This window comes from Galeopterus variegatus, unplaced genomic scaffold, assembly GCF_000696425.1.
Source record: "Galeopterus variegatus unplaced genomic scaffold, G_variegatus-3.0.2 Scaffold27, whole genome shotgun sequence".
Taxonomy (NCBI): domain Eukaryota; kingdom Metazoa; phylum Chordata; class Mammalia; order Dermoptera; family Cynocephalidae; genus Galeopterus; species Galeopterus variegatus.
In genome coordinates this window covers 1,250,280-1,270,283 of record NW_007726138.1, presented here as the reverse complement: position 1 = coordinate 1,270,283, position 20,004 = coordinate 1,250,280, and the positions used below count along the sequence as shown (strand labels likewise).

At 39.9% G+C, this 20,004-nt stretch overlaps 2 protein-coding genes across 4 annotated transcripts in view; one reads left to right on the top strand and one right to left on the bottom strand.

The window, feature by feature from the left end:
- The window catches only part of ZNF277 (zinc finger protein 277), a 127,027-nt gene extending 112,834 nt beyond the window's left edge, over positions 1-14,193 (bottom strand). The window contains exon 1 of the mRNA XM_008569633.1: positions 14,079-14,193. Coding sequence (XP_008567855.1) covers positions 14,079-14,169 — 91 coding nt within the window. The 5' untranslated portion in view covers positions 14,170-14,193. The remainder of the gene's footprint in view (positions 1-14,078) is intronic.
- Positions 14,194-14,920: 727 nt separating this feature from the next.
- DOCK4 (dedicator of cytokinesis 4) overlaps positions 14,921-20,004 on the top strand; it is a 444,210-nt gene continuing 439,126 nt past the window's right edge. For all 3 annotated transcript variants that reach the window (XM_008569607.1, XM_008569604.1, XM_008569598.1), the window contains exon 1: positions 14,921-15,000. In XM_008569607.1, the coding sequence (XP_008567829.1) occupies positions 14,964-15,000 (37 nt within the window). In that variant the 5' untranslated portion in view covers positions 14,921-14,963. The remainder of the gene's footprint in view (positions 15,001-20,004) is intronic.

The following is a 20,004-nucleotide window of genomic DNA, read 5'->3' as shown; positions in this document are numbered from 1 at the left end:
CTCTTAATAATTAAGGGGGAGATGACTGATTAGCATTTCCCAAATTAAATTCCATGGAACACTAGCATTCCATGAAATGTTAATAGGTGCTATCTGAGAAAAAGGTAGTGATAGTCAAATATGTGGGAAACTGCATATAATATTTATCTCTTGGAGTCACAAAAAATAGCATACTAAAGTCCTGTAGTAAGAAAACTATGTAACTTTAACTTAGAATATGCAAATTATTTGATCATGAAATTCTGTGTAAAAATGTACTACAATACTTTTCTGCCTTAGGATTCTAGGGGGGACTGGAATACTGTCCCTAAAAATAGAAATAGCATATCAGATTTACATTGGCTCTGCCCACCTCAATCACAGAGTGAACAAAAACTATGAGAACATAAATTTCTATGAAAACCTCTTAAAAACAAAATAGCAAAGAAATGAATATCTTTTCAGTCCATTAACTAAAGGTTTTAGTTCATTTTAAATTCATTTAGGCTCTCAGAACGTGTAGATTTGCACAGCTGGATAGTCTTCGGCTTTCACGTAAAGAAAGAAAAACAGAATTGTGTTCTATTTGTAGAAACAACTATAACTACTGATATTTAAAAATGAACAAGGGGAAAATTATTAACATTACAATCTGTTCTATCAATAGACTCTAAGATGTTTCACAAGGAAAAAAATCAAGAACAGGAGTTTTTCTCTGAGGCATCAAATTCCTTGTACTCTAGAGGTCATGAAAAAAGGAAGGGTGTTATCACTTTATACTTGAGAATTACATTACAACTGGCTGATTATTCAGGATTAATGAGCTCAGGATTGGGAGTTCAGTGGCAACTATATAATGACTTGCCAGGCACTAAGCCCTGGCCAATACCTCTGATCAGCATGGTGGGGGTCCCTAAGCCCACCATTAATTTCGCTCTGTTCCAGCACGGGATCATCTCAAGCCAGTGGCTCTGCATCAACCCACTCTTCTTGGCCTCATCTCCCCCTGGGTCTGGGATGCTAGTCACTGGGCCCGTGACTAATTTCTCCACGTAAAAAGGTATTATAATACTTTTCTGCCTTATGATTCTAGGGAGTTCTGGAATATTGTCCCTAAAAACATAAATAGTGCTGCCCAGCCAGGGACCAGCTGGGAGACATGCCTGTCCATGTCTCTGGGGGCAGACTTGCAGAACACAGTCCCAACAACTAGAAAAACAGTAAGAAAGATCAACAAAATCAATAGTTGGATTTTTGAAAAGCTACATAAAATTGACAAACTTTTAGCTAGGCTAACTAAGAAAAAATAGATAAAATAAATAATATCAGAAATAAAAAAGGAGGCATTAAAATTGATACCACAGAAACATAGAGGATCATAAGAGACTACTGTGAGCAATTACACACCAACAAATTGGATAACCTGAAAGAAATGGATAAATTCCTAGACACATACAACCTATCAAGACTGAGTTATAAAGAAATAGAAAATCTGAGCAAACTAATAACAAATAAGGAGATTGAATCAGTAACAAAAATTTTCCCATCAAAGAAAAGCACAGGATCTAACGCTGTGGAGCTCAGGCTAATGTTGGAATCCTGCTGATGTTGCCAGTTGTCATGCTCTTTTACGTGCCTGTAATCCTGTGGACTGGGCCAATTGTCGGGCTACTCGACTACGCCAGTTATCAAGCTACTTAATCCTGTTTGTGGCACCAATTGCAAAGCTAGGGCTGGGTCTGGAGCTCACAGACCCCTCAAACCCGTTCCAGACTTGGTCACAGACCCCTCACACACCAGGCTGGGTCACCAGACCCCTTACATGCAGGTCTATGAACTAGGTAACTGGCAAATAGGTCCTTGGAAGCCACAGGTTCGAAAGGCATGGCGGTTTGTGCGGTGGCAGCCACCCAAAGCAGTAGACTCCAGCCAAGGTGGCAGCCCCATTCAGGAGCACTAACTCCACCCACACACAACTTGCCCACAAAGAATGCTGCACCACCCCCAACCTGCCCCAAGGCAAGGTTGCCTAATTATTCTATTTTGCCAACAGAAGCCTTCACTGCTGAATTCTAATGAACATTTGAAAAAGATATAATACGATCCTTCTCAAACTCTTCCAAAAAATTGAAGAGGAGGAAACACTTCCAAACTCACTTTACGAGGCCAGTATTAGCCTGATAACAAAACCAGATAAGGACATTACAAGAAAAAATTACAGGCCAATATCCCTGATGAACACGGATGCCAAAATCCTCCACAAAATACTAGCAGACTGAATGCAATGGTACATTAAAAGTACGAGTCACCAGGATCAAGTGGGATTTTCTTGAGGGATGCAGGAATGGTTCAACACATGCAAATCTGTAAATGCAATACACACATTAACAGAATGAAGGCCAAAACCATATGATCATCTCAATGCTGAAAACACACTTGACAAAATTCAACATCCTTTCATGATATAAATTCTTAACTAATTAGGTACAATACCTCGGCACAATAAAGCCCTTATATAATAAGCCCATAGCTAACATCATACTCAATGGTAAAAAAAGCTGAAAGCTTTTCTAAGATCAGGAACAAGGCAAGGATGTCCACTATTGCCACCTCTACTCAATACAGTACTGAAAGTCCTAGACAGAATAATTTGGGAAGAAAAAGGAATAAATGGCATCCGAATTAGAAAGGAAGAAGTTAAATTTTCTGTTTATAGACAACATGATCAAATATATAGAACACGCTAAAGACTCCACCAAAAAACTGTTAGAACTGAAAAACAAATTTAGTAAAGGTGCAGGATACAAAAATCAGACAAAAAATCAGTAACATTTCTATAAACTAATAATGTACACTATTTGAAAAAGAAATCAAGAAAACAATCCTATTTACAATAGCAAAATAAAATAAAATACTTAGAAATAAATGTAACCAAGGAAGTGAAAAATCTGTACACTGAAAACTAAAAAACATTAATGAAGGAAACTGAAGAAGACACAAATAAATGGAAAAAGATCCCATATTCATGTATGGGAAGAATATTGTAAAAATGTCCATACTACCCAAAGTGATCTACAGATTCAATGCAATACCTGTCAAAATTCCAATGACATTTACAGAATTAGAAAAAACAATCCTAAAATTCATATGGAACCACAAAAGACCCTGAATAGCCAAAGCAATCTTGAGCAAACAGAACAAAGCTGGAGGCATCACACTACCTGATCTCAAAATCTACTACAAAGCTATAGTAATAAAAACAGCATGGTACTGGCATACAAACAGACACACAGACGAATGGAACAGAATAGAGAACCCAGAAATAAATCCAGACATTTACAGTCAACTGATCTTTTGACAAAGGTGCCAAGTACACACAATGCAGAAGAATAAAACTGGAACTTATCCGATACACAAAAATCAACCGTAAATGAATTAAAGACTTAAACTGTAAAACTCCTAGAAGAAAACATAGGAGGGAAGCTTCTTGCCATTGGTCTGGGCAAAATTTTTTTGGACATAACCCCCAAAACACAAGCAATAAAAGCAAAAAGCCAACAGGTATCACTAATCATCAGGGAAATGCAAATTAACACCACAAAGAACTATCCCCTCACACCTGTTAGGATGGCTATTATTAAAAAGACAAGAGATAAATGTTGGTTAAAGAGTGGAGAAAAGGGAACTCTTGTACATTGCTGATGGGGATGTACATTAGTACAGCCATTAGGGAAAACCAATGGAGGTTCCTCAAAAAATTAAAAATAGAACTACCATATGATCCAATGACTCTACTTCTCGATATATAGCCAAAGGAAATTAAAACAGTAGGTTGAAGAGATGTCTGCACTCCCATGTTCAATGCAGCATTATTCACAATAGCCAAGATATGGAATCAAACGTAAGCACCCATTCATGGATGAATGGATAAAGAAAATGTGGTAAATATACATAATGGAATACTTTTCAGACTTAAAAAAGAAGGAAATCATCTCACGTGCAGCAACATGGATGAATCTGGAGGACATTATTATAGGTGAAATAACACAGGCACAGAAAGATAAATACTACATGATTTTACTAATATGTTATATCCAAAAAAGTCCAAGTCATAGAAGCAGAAAATAGAATGGTGGTTACCAGGGTGTGGGGAAGATATTGGGGAAGTGTTGACCAAAGGATACAAAATTTCAGTCAGACAGGAGGAATAAGTTCAGGAGAACTACTGTATAACATGGTGACTACAGTTAATAACAATGTACTGTATACTTGAAAACTGCTAAGAGAGTAGATCTGAAATGTTCTTAACACACGCACAAAAAATATGAGGAATAAATATGTTAATTAGCTTCATTAAGCCGGACCACAATGTATACATATATCAAAACATCATGTTGTTCATGATAAATAAATACAATTTTTATTAATCAAGTAAAAGAATTCTATAAAACAAAACAAAAAGCAGGGTATATTATTAAAGTCTAGAGAGTCTTCATTATCTCTTGCTTTGACCAGTACTCAAGAATCCTGACTTAACTCTCCCTCTCCAGTACAGTGTTATCTGATTAAACTTTAATCTTGTCATTCCCTTCTCCAAACATTCTGCAGAATCAAGTTCTAACATCTGAAACTATATGAACTAGCTTCAATGTACATTTCCAAACTTCTTTTCCATTGCTTGCACTTACCTATCATTTTCTCTAGGCAAAATGAATTGACTTGATACTTGTTGTATATGCCTTTAGTTTTTCAACTGCTCCTCCCCTTTGCCTAAGCCTATAATGTTTTTTACTGTTTCTGCATGTCCAAATCTTATTTCCTCAAGGCACAGTACTACCTGCTGGGAATAATCTCCTTTCTGCTCAACTCTATCTACATCACTCTGAATAGAGTTATTTATGTACTTCTTGTATCTTCCCTATTAGGCCATAATATCCTTGATGGCAAGACCAACATTATTTTCATCTTTATATTCTACAGCATCTAGAATACAGGAACTTGCACACAGCAGATGTTTAACAAAAATTTCTGAATGAGGAAGCCTCAGTTCTATAAATAGATTTGTAGTTTATTACAAATGGAAAGGAGAGGGGATGGAGTGAAGTGGGATGCATCCTAATTATTTACCATCTTCCCTTGAAGTAAGGGACCCTAGAAGTCATCTACTGCAGTGGTTCTCAGCTAATTTTCTAACTTGATATACCGGATTAATGACATTCACATGTGCCACTACTTCTTAAGGACATACCCAGATTTTTTTTTTTTTCTTTTTAGACCCTAAGATATGTACAAAGGGTCTTCAAAAAGTTCATGGAAAGATTTGTATTATCTTTAATTGTATTTTTCCTCAAACTTTTTGAAGTACCCTAGTATAATATGGGCCCCCTAGCTGTAAACCTACCTCCTCCTTTCTTTTACTGTTACTTAGAAGATGCAGCTGAAAGAATGCAAATATAATCTAACTCCTTCATTTACAAACCAGGAAATCTTGATCAGGAGTGCAAGTGACTTCTCTAAAATCACAGTAAGTCAGAAGCAGTAGCGGGATTAAAACCCATGTCTTCTGACTCCTCCTTCAGTATGCTTTTCTCTAAACCATGTTGTCTATCATCCTTGCCGGTGGAAAAATAACTAAATGTCCCAGAAAATTATTAACATTACTTTCCTTCATGAGTGGGTGCATATTTAAGAATCTTTGAAAAGTCATTCATAGACTGGTTTGCAAGAAATTCTAATGAGATTTTAGACTCTCTCACCTTCCTTTCCTTCCCCCCTTCCCTTCTCTATTTGAGAAAATTAGTTTTATAGTGCTTTAGCAAAGATAGCTTGATTGATGTTATGTTACAGTTCAGCAACAGTTCCTGCTATTAATTGCTTTATAATGGTAATTACAATTAGCTGGTACAAGATATTTTCTTTTCTAATTGGCTATTACTGGTGAATAGCAGCTTGTTACATAACAGAAGACTGTGTTAAATAAATAACCACAATTACAATTCTGAGATCCTTACTGGTAAAAAACAAATCTCTCTAAGTATTCAGATAAAAACACTAAAAAAAGTGTTTTAAAGGCAGGGCCTCTGCAGATGCAGGGAAAGGGAAGGTTCATCTTTCAGTTAAGAAAAAACAGGAAATGAGGACAGTGTTAGAGAAACCAGGAAAGGGAACATGAATTTCCTTTCTTTTAAAAAAATAAACATATCGAAAGGTTTAGTTATGTTCAGCTCCTCAGTCAATGCATACATATCACAGATTGAAATGTATCCACTTCTTCCCACAGTGCCATATGGAAATAGAAAGGACTCTCCTATTAGCTCTGGTAAGATAGGAATGCCAAGCCCCACCAACTACACTGAAATGTCCCTAGGGATAAGGTCAGGATTCTTCATTTGTGTCCCACACAGCACCCAGTATGGGGCTAATCCACTGTCACCACCCAAAGACCACTAAACACCATCACAGAATGGTGATGTCCAAGAGGATAAGGTCAAAGGTATATGTGACAAAACAGTTCCTGTCCTTCAGGGGTTTACATGTTATGCTCGTATAATCAGGGGTTTGTTTTGATTCCAGCTCTAATGTTCTTTGATTAGTCGGTAATCATTTTAAAGTTATATCCAGACTTCTGTAGTAGTTGCAGCAGCACCTGTCATAATAATGAGTTCATATGACTTATTCAAGGTCACACTGCTTTTAACTGACAACTTTGATTTCAGTTTATCCAATTCCAAAGCCTGTGCTTGTACCCACTACCACCTCCTATGAGAGACCTTGATCGGTAACATCATTTATCCCTATATTTTCACAGTGCCTCAAAGTTTACAGTACTTTCACATACACTGCTTCACCCAACCTCCCAATATCAGCACCATTTTTCTAATGAAATTGAGGCTCAGAAAGATTAAACGATTTTTCCAAAGTTCACACAGGTGTAAAGCAGCAAATTCAGGATCAGAACCCAGGTCTCTGACTCCTTTTCTAGTTTTTCCTTCCACAAATTTTACTTACTCAATATATTGATTATTTTAAGTATGCTACACATACAGAAAGCCAAGAGTATCCCACATTATCTTGTATTACTTAAAATATCCTACCACTTGTCAATTGTTGATTCCCATCTCCCTCGACACGTCCCGCAATGAAGCAAAGGTTTAAGTCCTGCTTAGCTTTAGAAAACTTTCCTTGGTTCCTAGAGCTAAAGATAGCATCCAACCCCAATTGGCTATCTTGCAAATAATGCCACTGGTCACAAAGAAGATTGTCTGAGATGTAAAGAGAGGCAGAAGACTGATCAGTCAGATCCATCACCACTTCTGAAAAAAGCTGCCCTTTGGGTCAGGAAGGTCAATAGAAAACACTTGTTTCAGCAAGAGGTGGCAAGTCTTTAAGATACTGTCAATGAAATGCCAATTCATTCAGAGTCTGATGAGCTTATTAAATAGATCACAGCAAACTTTAACTCTAATTCTGTGACAAAGTTCTTTAAGAATAGCTAATAGAACCATTTAAAGATTCAATCACTAGAAATGGCAGTTTAGGCACACTGCTTGTATCTTTATATCCATGATTTATGTTTAGAAAAAAAGTATGATTTTTATTATATGAATCTGACCAATATCATCTTCACAGTTTTTCAAGATGGAAGTGTATGAGTTTGTGTGTGAAGGGCAGCACTATTCTTTTGTATAAATGACGGTTGATGCCAACACAATGACTTGTACGTAAATTCAGTGTCCAATACTGAAAGTACCCACCAATCCCTCAACAGAAACCAGATCTTGAAGAGCAAAAGATACATCAAAATCATCACCTGTATCACCTGTGGCACACATGCTGAAGATGTGCCTATACCTATGACTGAAATAAAAGTCACCATTTATTGAAGACCAGGTCTACTATATCTATAATCTCACCTACTCATCTCAGTATCCCAGCAAGACTGATATGATATTACCCATTTTACAGAAGAGAATGTGAGGTTCAGAGGTTAACTGGCCTGTGGCTGGCAGGTAACAAGGATTTGATTCTAAGTTGGCATGAGTTCAAAATCTTTTCACTATTCCATACTGCCTTTCTATGGCAACATTAGCTTTAGAACATATTTATATCTAAGAAAAACTTGTTTCAGACCTCATCCAATGGAATTTAGTTACTATGAGACATCACTATTTTATCCAATAGTGCATTGGATAAAAGTCCCCTTGCCATTATTGTGTGACCTTGTTGTGCAAGCTACACATTAGTTAGCTAATTTGTATTAGCAAACTTTGCATTGGTTTGCAAATTGGTAAATAAAAAGGGGATAATATGAGTATCTACCTCAGGGGTGGTTTGAGGATGAAATGACACAAGACCTGTAAAGCACTGGAACAGTACCTGACAGAGTTAGTGCTCAACAAATGTTAGCTATCACCAGCATCGTTATTATAATATTCTCTTTTATAATTCTCTCAATATTCTATAAGCTGGGTCCCGTGTATTTGTTTTAGGAAAATAAAAGGATGTTCTGAAGAAGTCCACTTCAGAATCTAACACCGAACAAGATCTGTAAGAATAAGTTTCTATAATTCTTTTTCTTCCATGACATTTTCTGGCCTATACCTTGCAAGGCCATTCTAGTATGCAAGGTTATCAGAGCTTCTTAACGACCCTGAGTGTCAGTGTATGTGCGGGGGTAGGGAGATGGGTTTGAGGAAGGTGGCGCTGTGTAGCAGTGAGAAAGGATATAGAAGATAATATAAAGGGCTTTCAGAGCACATAGTTGCAATACTAGTACACTGCATTGACACTCTTGACAACTCCCAAATTCCAGGAGAGCACTGGCAGCATAAGCAGTTATCGCCAACACATTCCTAAGCTTCCTCTGGGTTACACACAATTTATATTGCTTCCTAAGTGAATACAGTATCAGACAGCAGGCAGTTTCATAGTTCAATTAGACATATCTTTATAAAGCAACTAATATTTATGGAGGAACAAAACTATAACAGGAAATATGCTGGGTTTTCATAAACACAAGTACATAATTTAATGAAATAATCACAGTAACTCTGCAATGTAGATATTATATGCATATTTCACAAATGTGGCAGCACACACAATAAACCTATATTACACAGCTACTAAGTGTCAGAATTGAAATTTAAATACAGTTTTTCCATAATAGGCTCTAGTCTTCTTTCCACTGTCACATCAAATATATGACATTGGACTTAAATTAATGCTGGTCTATGGAAACAAAATTACAGCTTGTGCAAAACTGGATACTGGCATTACAGATGGTGGAAGATAGATTTCAAGGTCAATGTGGTAGGATATTTGGTTATGAGTTCAAGGGTATAAAGGCCAGATCTAAAGCATTCTTTTAAAAATTTTGATCATTATCTAAACAACATTAAAACTTCGTTTTAAAAAAAATATTGAAAAACTATGCCAAAATGATAACAATGATTACTTCTGATGGGATATCATCTTCCTTGTGCTATTCTGCATTTCCAGGTGATGTGCATACCTTTCATAAGCATAAAACATCTACTCAGTTTTTCATTCTATTTTGATTCTTCTGCTTAAAGTAGTTGCCATTCTAAATACTTGAATAAACTTCAGAAAGATTCTAGCATGAAACTGTTTAGAATGCTTACTATATGCAGCTCTGATAAACACTGGATGTGTAGAGTAAAATAAGACAACTTTTACCATCAAGAAGTTCACAGCCCACTGGGACAGACGAAGTTACCAACAAATAACTACAGCTTGATGTGGTAAGTAGACAATGGAGATTGGGAAGGAAAGCAGGGTGATTGAAAATGAAGCTGGAAAGTATATTAGAACCTTAAATGCCACACAGAGAATTTGGACCTAATTATAAATGCGGCAGAGTTACACTGAAGATTTCAAGTGGAGACCCATGGATATACAGGTATTTGTTTTAGAATGTGAATTGAAGGTGGTAAAATCAAGAGTCAGAGAGATCAACAGGAAGGTTTTGCAATCATCTAGGCTAGAATTCTGTTCTCATCAAACATTTATTAAACATTGACAATGTGCCAAGAACAGGATCAGGCAGACAAAAACAAATATGATAAAGTTTTGCTCCTCAAGAGCACAGTATGGGAGGTGCAGGATACAGCAGTGATGGTGTGAGTTAGAAACAGAATTAGAAGGGTAGCTGTAGAGATGAAGAGAAAGAACAGATTCAAAAGATATTTCAAGTACAGGAAAATAAGACTTGTTAACTGATCAAATTCAGGACCTGAGGGCAAGATAGGAATCGAGGATGCTTCCTAGGTTTCTAGTTTTTAAGACTTGATACCATTTATTGAAATAGGAAATACAAGAATGAAGAGTTGACATCACCTGCTGCCCCCCGACCCCCAACTTCTTCCAGAGACATCACAAATGAGATAATAAGGTCTCCAAGGGCAAACATTAGAAATCCAAACATTGCCATGATCATCACCTACTGGGCATGCATTTGGAGGGGAAAAAGTTGACTTTGTCAGAATATTACCATATAGAGGTACAGGTTAACACTATGAGAAGAAATTACCTAGGTCATGAAATCCTAAAGGTACTGTCAACTGTACAAAGGTACTTCAAAAAGTTTGTGAAAAATAGAACTTAAAGATAATACAAACATTTCCATGAACTTTTTGAAGTACCTTCATAGATGGTAGATCCTACTGCCTTCTAACTAAAAACAGGAAAAGAACAAATACCAATGATACATTCCCAACTGTGAAAGATGTTGAATCTGTTTATTATCTGTACATAATTTTAGGAGAAAACATGAAATCCTAGTTACTGCTTAAATGTATGGAAAGCAGTGTCGTGCAACACTTGATATAAGATATAATCAATGCAGGGAACTTCCTGGAGAGGGATGGCAGCACAGGAAGTCTGGTAACACAGTGAAGGTGCTCTATCTGCCTGTACACCATCCAGTGACTCATTCTAGCAGAGATTTTATAGAATCGCAAGAACTTCTATAAAAAGACTTCTTAGTCCCCTTTGTCCCCGGATATTAAATCCACAGATTGACATTTTAATTAAAGCTAGAGGGAAACCTCTTAAAAAAGTTGGTTTTCAAGAAATTAAAAAGATGTACGATTTTACAAGACATACTTGATAAGAAAGTGGCTGCCTAACAAAAAATATAAATATACTTTTAATATAATTATTTCCACCTAAAATCTGTATCACACTTTGCTAGTTTTGAAAAGAATTTGAAGAAAGTCACAGAATGAAACAAAGATTATGAGGAATTTTTAATAACTTCACCTTATAAGGATGATATAAAAGTCAACCATTAAGCTCTCCCATTGACTGCTACAAGTCAATAATACTGGGAAGCTTTGTGCCAGAGTGAGGAATATTTTTTTTTATGTTACAGATATTGCAAATTCACTGCGTCACAACAGTATTGTTGAAAACAAAACTGATGGAGTTTGAATGTGCTGTCCCCTCCAAAACTCATGTGGAAATTTGATCCCCAATGTGGCAGTGTTGGAAACTGATTGAGTAATGGGAGCGGATCCCTTATGAATGGATTAATGCTCTCCCTGAGGGAGGGGGGAGTAATGAGTGAGTTCTCGCTCTGTTAGTTCCCGTGAGAGCTTATTGTTTATAGGACCCTGGCACCTCTTGCTTCTCTCTCTTCCTCTCTCACCATGTGATCTGCTTGTACTTGCCAGCTGCCTGCCACTTTTCCAACATGAGTAGAAGCAGCCTGAGGCCTGTGCCAGATGCAGCTGTCCCAGAATCGTAAGCCAAATAAACTTCTCTTCTTTATAAATTACCCAGTCTCAGGTATTCTGTTATAGCAACACAAAACGGACTAAAACAAAAATGGAACCTAAAATTAAGCTTTCTATTAGTTACTTCATTCAATACAATAGTCATTTAAACATTGGTCCTGGATTAATGATTTCCTCATGGTTGGTGAAGATATGGGGAAAAGGACACTCATGTATTACTGGTGGGAAAGTTTGCTGAATACTTAAGAAAAATCTGGCATCTATCAAAATTTTAAACGTGCATAACTTTTGACCCAGAAATTCCTCAAGAAATACACATACCCATTGGACAAGAATATATATAAAGCTGTTCACTGCAATAATATTGAAAAACTAAAGCCACAATATATGTTCATTTATAGGGGTATGATTAAAGTATGGCACATCCATATCACAGAATAAGAGGGTGCAGTCCTTTAAAAAAATGAAACAACAAATGTACTGATATGGAAGAGAGCCTAGGATAGGTCGTTGAGAGGAAGAAGGCTGCAGATCTTTGAGTTTACTTAGAATTATCCCTTTTTATTTAAAAAAAAAATCAAAACCATACAGATGTGTGTCATCTAGATGTATGTTAGGAAAAATGTGCACCAAACTCTTACCACTTATTACTTTGGGAGTGGGATTACATGGTGGAGGAACTTTCATTTTTTATTTTCACACACCCCTGAATGGTTTGAAATGTTTATAATGAAAACTTCTATAATCTCAAAATAACTAATGACTTCTAAATGTTCTACGTTTTGGAAAGACATATCCAATTTTCTTTTTATGAGAGATAATCTGTGAGATAAATTAACCAAGAATTCCATTTTTAGATCTTAAACTGGTAGCCCTCCGGAACTTTGAGAATCTAGAAAACCTTAATAGTCTGTTACTATCAAATGGGGGCAGAATATATGGCCAACCCAATAATAAACAGTTTATGGTATGGGTACAACCAAATATTTAACCAAAGATTTCTTTGGTAGAGGTACGAAATACTTTCAGAGCTAGATAGTTCCACTCACGGGAAATGGGAAGAAATTGCACATCATTTCTGTGCTGCTGAGATGAAAACTTAAGACTAAATGTCAATTTAACTGTGAAAGCAAAAACAACCCAAAACCTGAACAAGGACTAAGAATTAAATTTAAGCCCCTTGGGCCGGCCTGGTGGCGCACTGCTATAGTGCGCCGCTTGGGAGCGCGGCGGCGCTCCTGCCGAGGGTTGGGATCCCACATACAGACCAGTTCCCGCTCACTGGCTGAGCGAGGGGCCGGCGCAGCACCGAGGGTTGCGATCCCGTTGCCGGTCCTGGTCCGGTACGGGCGCGACACTGAGGGTTGCGGTCTGTTGCCGGACATGAAAAAAGACAAAAAGGAAAAATAAATAAATAAAAATAAATAAATAAATAAATAAATTTAAGCCCCAAACCATGTCCGTCAGGAAAAAAAAAAAACTTGCTGTGCTAAATTATACACAAAGACAAAAACGGGGTGGGGTTAGGGATAAATTAAAGGTAAAAGAATGAGGCTAGGAGTCCTAAAGATAATCAACCTGCAGCTTTCAAAGCTGGGTTTTGATCCCTTTAGTGGATTAAAGGACCACCTGAAAGTCAAATAGAGCCAAAGTAGCCGTGAGATTTTCATAATGCCTTTCAAATGTTCACTGAAGTCACGAGTGCAAATTATACCCCTCCCTTAATCTTTTTGTAAAGACTCAAGGCCTGGAAAGATTTTCCAGGTTACACATTCGATTCTGGAGAATACCCAGGGCAGTGAACTGGCGAAAGAGAAGCTGTGGGACAGACACATTTTCACTTCAGAGGCCGCTCCAGCCAGCTGGGCAAATCTGTAGAATGGAGAGCAGTGATCAGGCTGCGACGGGAAATCAGCCAGAAACCAAATAAAACACACATCTGATGCCAAACCAAGTAAACCGAGGCGGGGGCAGGGTACAGGCGAGGAAAGAGAGGTGCTAACCTCAGAGTTACAATCACACACGCGCGAACCTGACCTGACCCACACCCACTCAGCAGCGAGCGCAAAGCTGGGAGCTCCAAAAAGGAAGACAAACGCCCAGGGAGCGTCCCTGACTGCGAGGAAGGCCATTCCATCCCCTTTCCCCCGCCCTCCCGGGACAGTCCGGGCCAAATAGCCGCCCCCGGCCCCAACCCATCCCCCTGGGCCCCGCGGTTGGCCCCCTGACGCCCAGGTGGCCCCTGAGCTGAAGGGCTGCCTGGGTCCGACCAGCGGTCAGCTGCACTCCCGCTCGTGGAGAAAGGAAGACAAACCCCCAGCACCTCAGGGACACCGTACTTACCCTCATAACCTACACCCCCGCCTCCGCTGCTGCTCCCATCACCTTCTTCGCCCAGCCGGGAAACAACCCCCTGGGTCTCGGGAGCAGCCATTACCGGGCTGAGGAGAAAAGGAAGGGCCGCGGGCTGGGCCGGCACCAATAGAAACATGACTGGAGGTGAACACCCCATCGACGTGACGTTTCCTCCACGCCTACGCCGCTCCGTCATGTTCTGGGCCAATAGAATGTAGCGAGTGCAAACTAATCTCCGCCCCTAACCGCTACCACCACGCCTCCTTCCGGGATGGAGAGACCCAGAACTACAATTCCCAGGGTGCTGTGGGAGCTCTGGGACGGGAGGGCTGGAAGAGGCGCTGACGGGCGGGGGTGCGCCCGAGAGTGCCCCGGCGTGTTCGCTTAGTTCAGTGAATCAGAACAATGACTGCGCCGCCGGGTACCCGGGAGCGCATCGGAGGACTGTGAGCAGCCGCCGGGAGAGAGGCGGGCGGCACAGCCTAAATGAGCTGAAACACAGTCAAGCCATGACCGATGGGAACGACTTTTTCAAGCCATGTTTTAAAATCATAAAAAAACAGAGTCTCCTGCCAGAGATAAGCTGTATGTTGGTCTGGAGCATCTGGGAGCTGTAAGAGAGGAGGGTTATACCAGCATGGCTGAGATGATTACTGAAACCAAGATTATGAGTCATTAAGGTTTGGAAAGTTTTCTCCAGGTGCACAATAGACTACTCAGTATCTTGGATTCTTGAACTGGGGTCAGGTTAACTATTAAAACAGGACAAAATAAGTGTTGTGAGCTGGACAAAGGGCGCGGGGATTCCAAAGCCTGGCCGGAGAAGGGGCGCGGGGATTCCAAAGCCTGAAGATCCCGGAGCCCCCTTTAGCCATGTGGATACCTACGGAGCACGAGAAATACGGAGTGGGTGAGTCTCCGTGGGGCGAACTTTTATTCCTCTGTGGCCCGAGCGGGTGCGCATTTCTCCTTCTTGCCCCGGCGCCCCTCTTACTCCAAACGGCTGGAAATGCCTAATCTTGCATCGCACAGCGGGTCCCGGGCTTTGCCGAGCTGGCCCCTGGCCGAGGGTTGCGCGCCAGGATCTTGCCCCCCACCGCCCGATCGGCGCGCTCCGCACCAGCTCCCGGAGCGTCTGAACGGCTCGGGGGGAGCGCGCGGCCGGCCCGCCCGCTACAGGCTCTGCCTGCGGAGTTCGGAGTGGGGACGGGGCGTGCATGTGTCAAGTTGGAAGAGGAGGCAAACGGGTTCCTCTCCCTCTTTCTCCTTCTTCCCCACAACGGCAGGGAGGCGGCAATGGGCTGCAACGATTTCCCAGGGTGGAGAGGGAGACAACAACAATCGGGTGGAGAGAACACCCCCCAGAACAGTAGGGAGGGGCCAAACCTTCTCTCTGGCTCCGGTCAACATTCCCGGAGTGCGGAATGTGGCACAGACCTCAAAAGACCCGCACTGACAGACCGAGCCCAGTCCGAGCCTCTTTCCTCCTTCCCATCCCGGGTTTATGGGGTGTGTGTGTTGGGGGGCGGGAGGATTGGCAAATTTCAACATCTACGCTGCTTCACTCTGGTCTTTGAAGAGAAACGGGTATTTCAACGGTGTTTTTACTTCTGGCCACCCTCTCGACCCGGGGTGAGCACGGCGGGGGGTGGGGATGGGGTGGTAGACGGCTGTGCAGTGATAATGGGGACAGGGATCGGAAAGCCTGGGTCTTCGAGGCAGAGAGACAGCTTTTAGGAAAGGACTCTCCTGACACTGGCGTTTGCAGAAAAAGGAACAGGATAGCGCTCGCTGTTCAGTGCAAAGGTGAACAACAAAGGACATTAATGTTGACTGATGAATACAGGAGTCTCCCTTCCTTTCCCTCCTCCCATTTCAGGCGGATTACAGTTCCTGTTTTTGTTGTTTGATTTCAGCTGGGTCGCTCTTTGACAGTTACTCCTTTTAGGGTTGAGACTATTAAGAAGCCAGGCTCTCTGTCAAGCCTGCAGCGGCCAAATGCAATTATAACCTCCCAGAAGGTCTAACAGAGAGAAAGCATTATGGATTTTACTAGCAATCTTTATTCCTACAATGCCTGGTCTTATCGACTGGCGTACTTTTTAAAAATTGGAAACAGATCTAGTGATTTAGATGATGTGTGGATATCTACTTAGGTTCTAAATTAATTTTCCTGCAATTTAAAAAGTCTGGAAAGCCTTTCCTGGGAGTCATAGTCACGGGGGATTATTTTTTTCAACTTCACCTGAGGATAGGACTTTGGAGATCACTGAAAGGACTGTGTGATGATTACCATATTTTACATCAGCTTCGGTTCTGGATTACAAGACTGGTTAGAAAGACAATAGTTTGTCCTGGATCCACCTTTGGGAAAGGTTTCCAGCTTTTCCTCTCATCAAAGTGTGAGGCGAACCTTTTGCCAAGCGCTCTACTAGCAAGAAGTAGATGTTGTTGGTGGTTATTTTCCTTTTCCTCACTTTTCTCTTTTTTATTGGGGGGGGGGGGTCGGGGTAGATTAACTCTCGTTAGGAAAAAGGCATTGCTTTTGCTGAACTGGTGAAGAACCGGAGGGCTTTGCCTCCTAACCGGCATTAACACCGGTGCAGGAAGCACAGATCCATCCAGGCAGCACTGTCCCGCTTGGTGTCGATCCCAGATGTTGCTTTCTTCCATTTTTTTTTTTTTAAACTTTTTTTTTTTTTTTTTTTTTTTTTTTTTTTTTGGGGGGGGGGGGGTCGGGGTAGATTAACTCTCGTTAGGAAAAAGGCATTGCTTTTGCTGAACTGGTGAAGAACCGGAGGGCTTTGCCTCCTAACCGGCATTAACACCGGTGCAGGAAGCACAGATCCATCCAGGCAGCACTGTCCCGCTTGGTGTCGATCCCAGATGTTGCTTTCTTCCAAGTGTTAAATTATACAGATTATGGATGGGATTTATTTTCTTGATTTCCTTTTGTGCCAGGTCACAGCTGGAGCGCTGGTATCGATTAGTTCTTCTCTCGCCTTTCTTTACAAGCTGTGGGCAGAGGTTTAAAAACCACTCTGGGATTTCCTGGAATGGCAAACCGGATGTTATCAGTCAAGTGTTTTGGGCTGCAGCAGACACCTCGGTTTTGGGGGGTTGTGATTTGGTTGTAGAGTAAAGTAGAAGGGTGTGCACACATTTGAGAAAAGGAGGTTGAGTGAGATTAGAGGCAAGAGCAGAGGGACCTTTTCTTCAAGATTATTGCTGTCGTTTTTATTTTTACAATACCTACACTTGTACAGGAATGTTAATCATCTTTTATTATTAATTTTTGAGCATGTGGCTTGTGGAATGCTTAGCTGTTTTTTAGAATCCATCTGTTAGGTGTGTGTGGTGAAGATTTTGCTAGGACATTTGTGTGTGAATTTTATTTCTCACCATGGAGAGCACTATTTGTAGCTGCTTATACTGCAAGATTTTTTTTTTTTAAACATTGCTTAGTGTATGCGTTTTTCTCATTTGTTTTTTACCACTATTAAAGAGAACATATTTTATTGGCACAGATGTTTGGCTGATATCAGGTGTAGTAGTAATTCAATTTCCTTATTCTTTAAAATAATTTGGTCTTTGTAACTTAGAATATTTGAAGTTTCATTGTAAATTGTATATTTCTGCAATGATACTTCTTATGTATCATCATTTATGTATGGGATAATTATGTCTTTATATATTTATGATTAAATACTTAAATTTTATACCTGTAGTAAGATGCATCAGAGATAGAAATTCCTTTTCAACCTGATGTGTGGGCACTATCTTCCCTATTTAATCAATGAATGATCTTAGAACAATGTATGCTCAGTCATATACCTAAGTGTTCTGAATCTAGGGAAAGTTATAGTGGTAAAACTATAGTCCTGAGGGACAGGGAACCTTGTCTTTTAAAAAACATGTTAGTAGACACAATAATAGGCACACAATATTTCATTTTAGGAGATTCTAGTTAGCACACAGTCCTAGTCTAGACACTGCTGTCAGCTGTGTGACTTTAGATAAGTCACTTAACCTTTCTGGGTCCCTACCTCTGGGTCAAGTGCTACCTAAGGTCCTTCTCAGAACTAATTCTGTAGAGCTCTTCCAACCAAATATATCTTTTGGTTAGAAAAACATCTGCATCGTGTAGAGATTGCCAGGAGAGACACTTTTGTTGTGACACATCCTGCATAGTTTTAAAATAAGATCAAAAGTAAGCAAAAGCTAGCTGGCAAGCTTCCAGATCCAAGGTGATGGCTGCTCACTTTTTCAGTCTGTTTGATTCTCTCTCCAATAGGAGGTTCATGAGAAGTGACTATTCTTTTTGTTTGTTTGTTTTATTTTTAATTAACAAATAATAATTGTATATATTTATGGGGCACAATGTGATGTTCACAATGTGATGTTTACAATGTGGAATGATTAAACCAGGTAAATTAACAAATCTCTCACCTTACATACTTATCATGTTTTTTTGTTGTGCAAACATTTAAAATCTACTCTTTTAGCAATTTTGAAATATACATTGCACCATTATTTATTATTGTCACCATTCTGTGGATATCACCTCACATTTGTTAGAATGGCTATTATCAAAAAGATAAAAGATAACAAGCGTTTGTGAGGGTCTGGAGAAAAGGGAACCCTTGTGGACTCTTGGGTGGGGATGAATATTAATATAGCCATTATGAAAAACAGTGTGGAGTTTCCTTAGAAAACTAAAAATAGAATTGCCATGTGATTCAGCAATCCCACTACTAGGTATATATCTGAAGGAATTGAGATTAATGTGCTAAAGAGGTATTTGCACTCCCATGTTCATTGTAGCAATAATCACAGTAGCCAAGATCTGTAATCAACGTAAGTGTCCACCAATGGATGAATGGATAAAGAAAATGTGATATGTATACACAATGGAATACTGTTCAGCCTTAAAAAGGGGAGAAATCCTATCTTTTGCAACAACATGGATGAACCTGAGGACATTATGCTAAGTGAAATAACCCAAGCACAAAAAGACAAGTACCATATCATCTCACTTATATGTTGAATCTAACAAAGTTAAACTCATAGTGGTAGAGAATAGAATGATAGTTACCAGAGGTTAGGGGAGGAAGGTGGCTGGGGAAAGGAGAGATGTCGATCAAAGGGTACAAAATTTCAGTTAGACAGGAGGAATAAGCTTTAAGGATATATTGTACAAAGTGGTGCTTTAAGGATATATTGTACAAAGTGGTGACTAAAGCATTCTTGATCGCCCACTCACAAATTCCCTCAGACCACTGTCTGCCTCCTGCATGCCCTCATCTGTCATGCCTGCCCTCAACCCCCTGCCTTAAAGTGCTGGGAATTATTCAGAGAGAAAGTTAAGATCATTGCAATTATGTTTTGGCATTCATTTGTCCAGTAGGCATTTATGCACAACATTCTCAGGTGAGCCAGCTAGTCTTCCTGAGCTGCAGGCTGCACCTCTCAAACCTAGCCAGATGTTTTGCATGTGTGAGCCTGGTTAAGTGTGGCCAGAGCACAGGGGTTGGTTTGATCAGTGCAAATAATCCATGATCCTTAGAAGAAACAAAACTCAGAACAAGCTCATCAGAAGGTCATGGGTGTCATTTTAAAAATAAAGTATTATAGTACTAGTATCACTGAGTCCTCACAAATATTCCTGTCTTCTATTTGTCTTGAAGTGGTTTTTGAACTCATCTGAGCAGGAATCATGTTTGTTTTTAAAAGCTCCTTCTATTTTAGAGGGAGAGGTATTTTCTCTTATTCATACAGGATCTTTAGAGTATCTTCCCCTTCATAAGCGTGCTTAATGGGAGCTTGCGCAGAGAGAGTTATGAGGGTGGGTACTTTCAGCTTTTTTTCAGTTTCTTAGCTAACAGTTTCTTAAACTGTTTCCTATTTTTGGTAC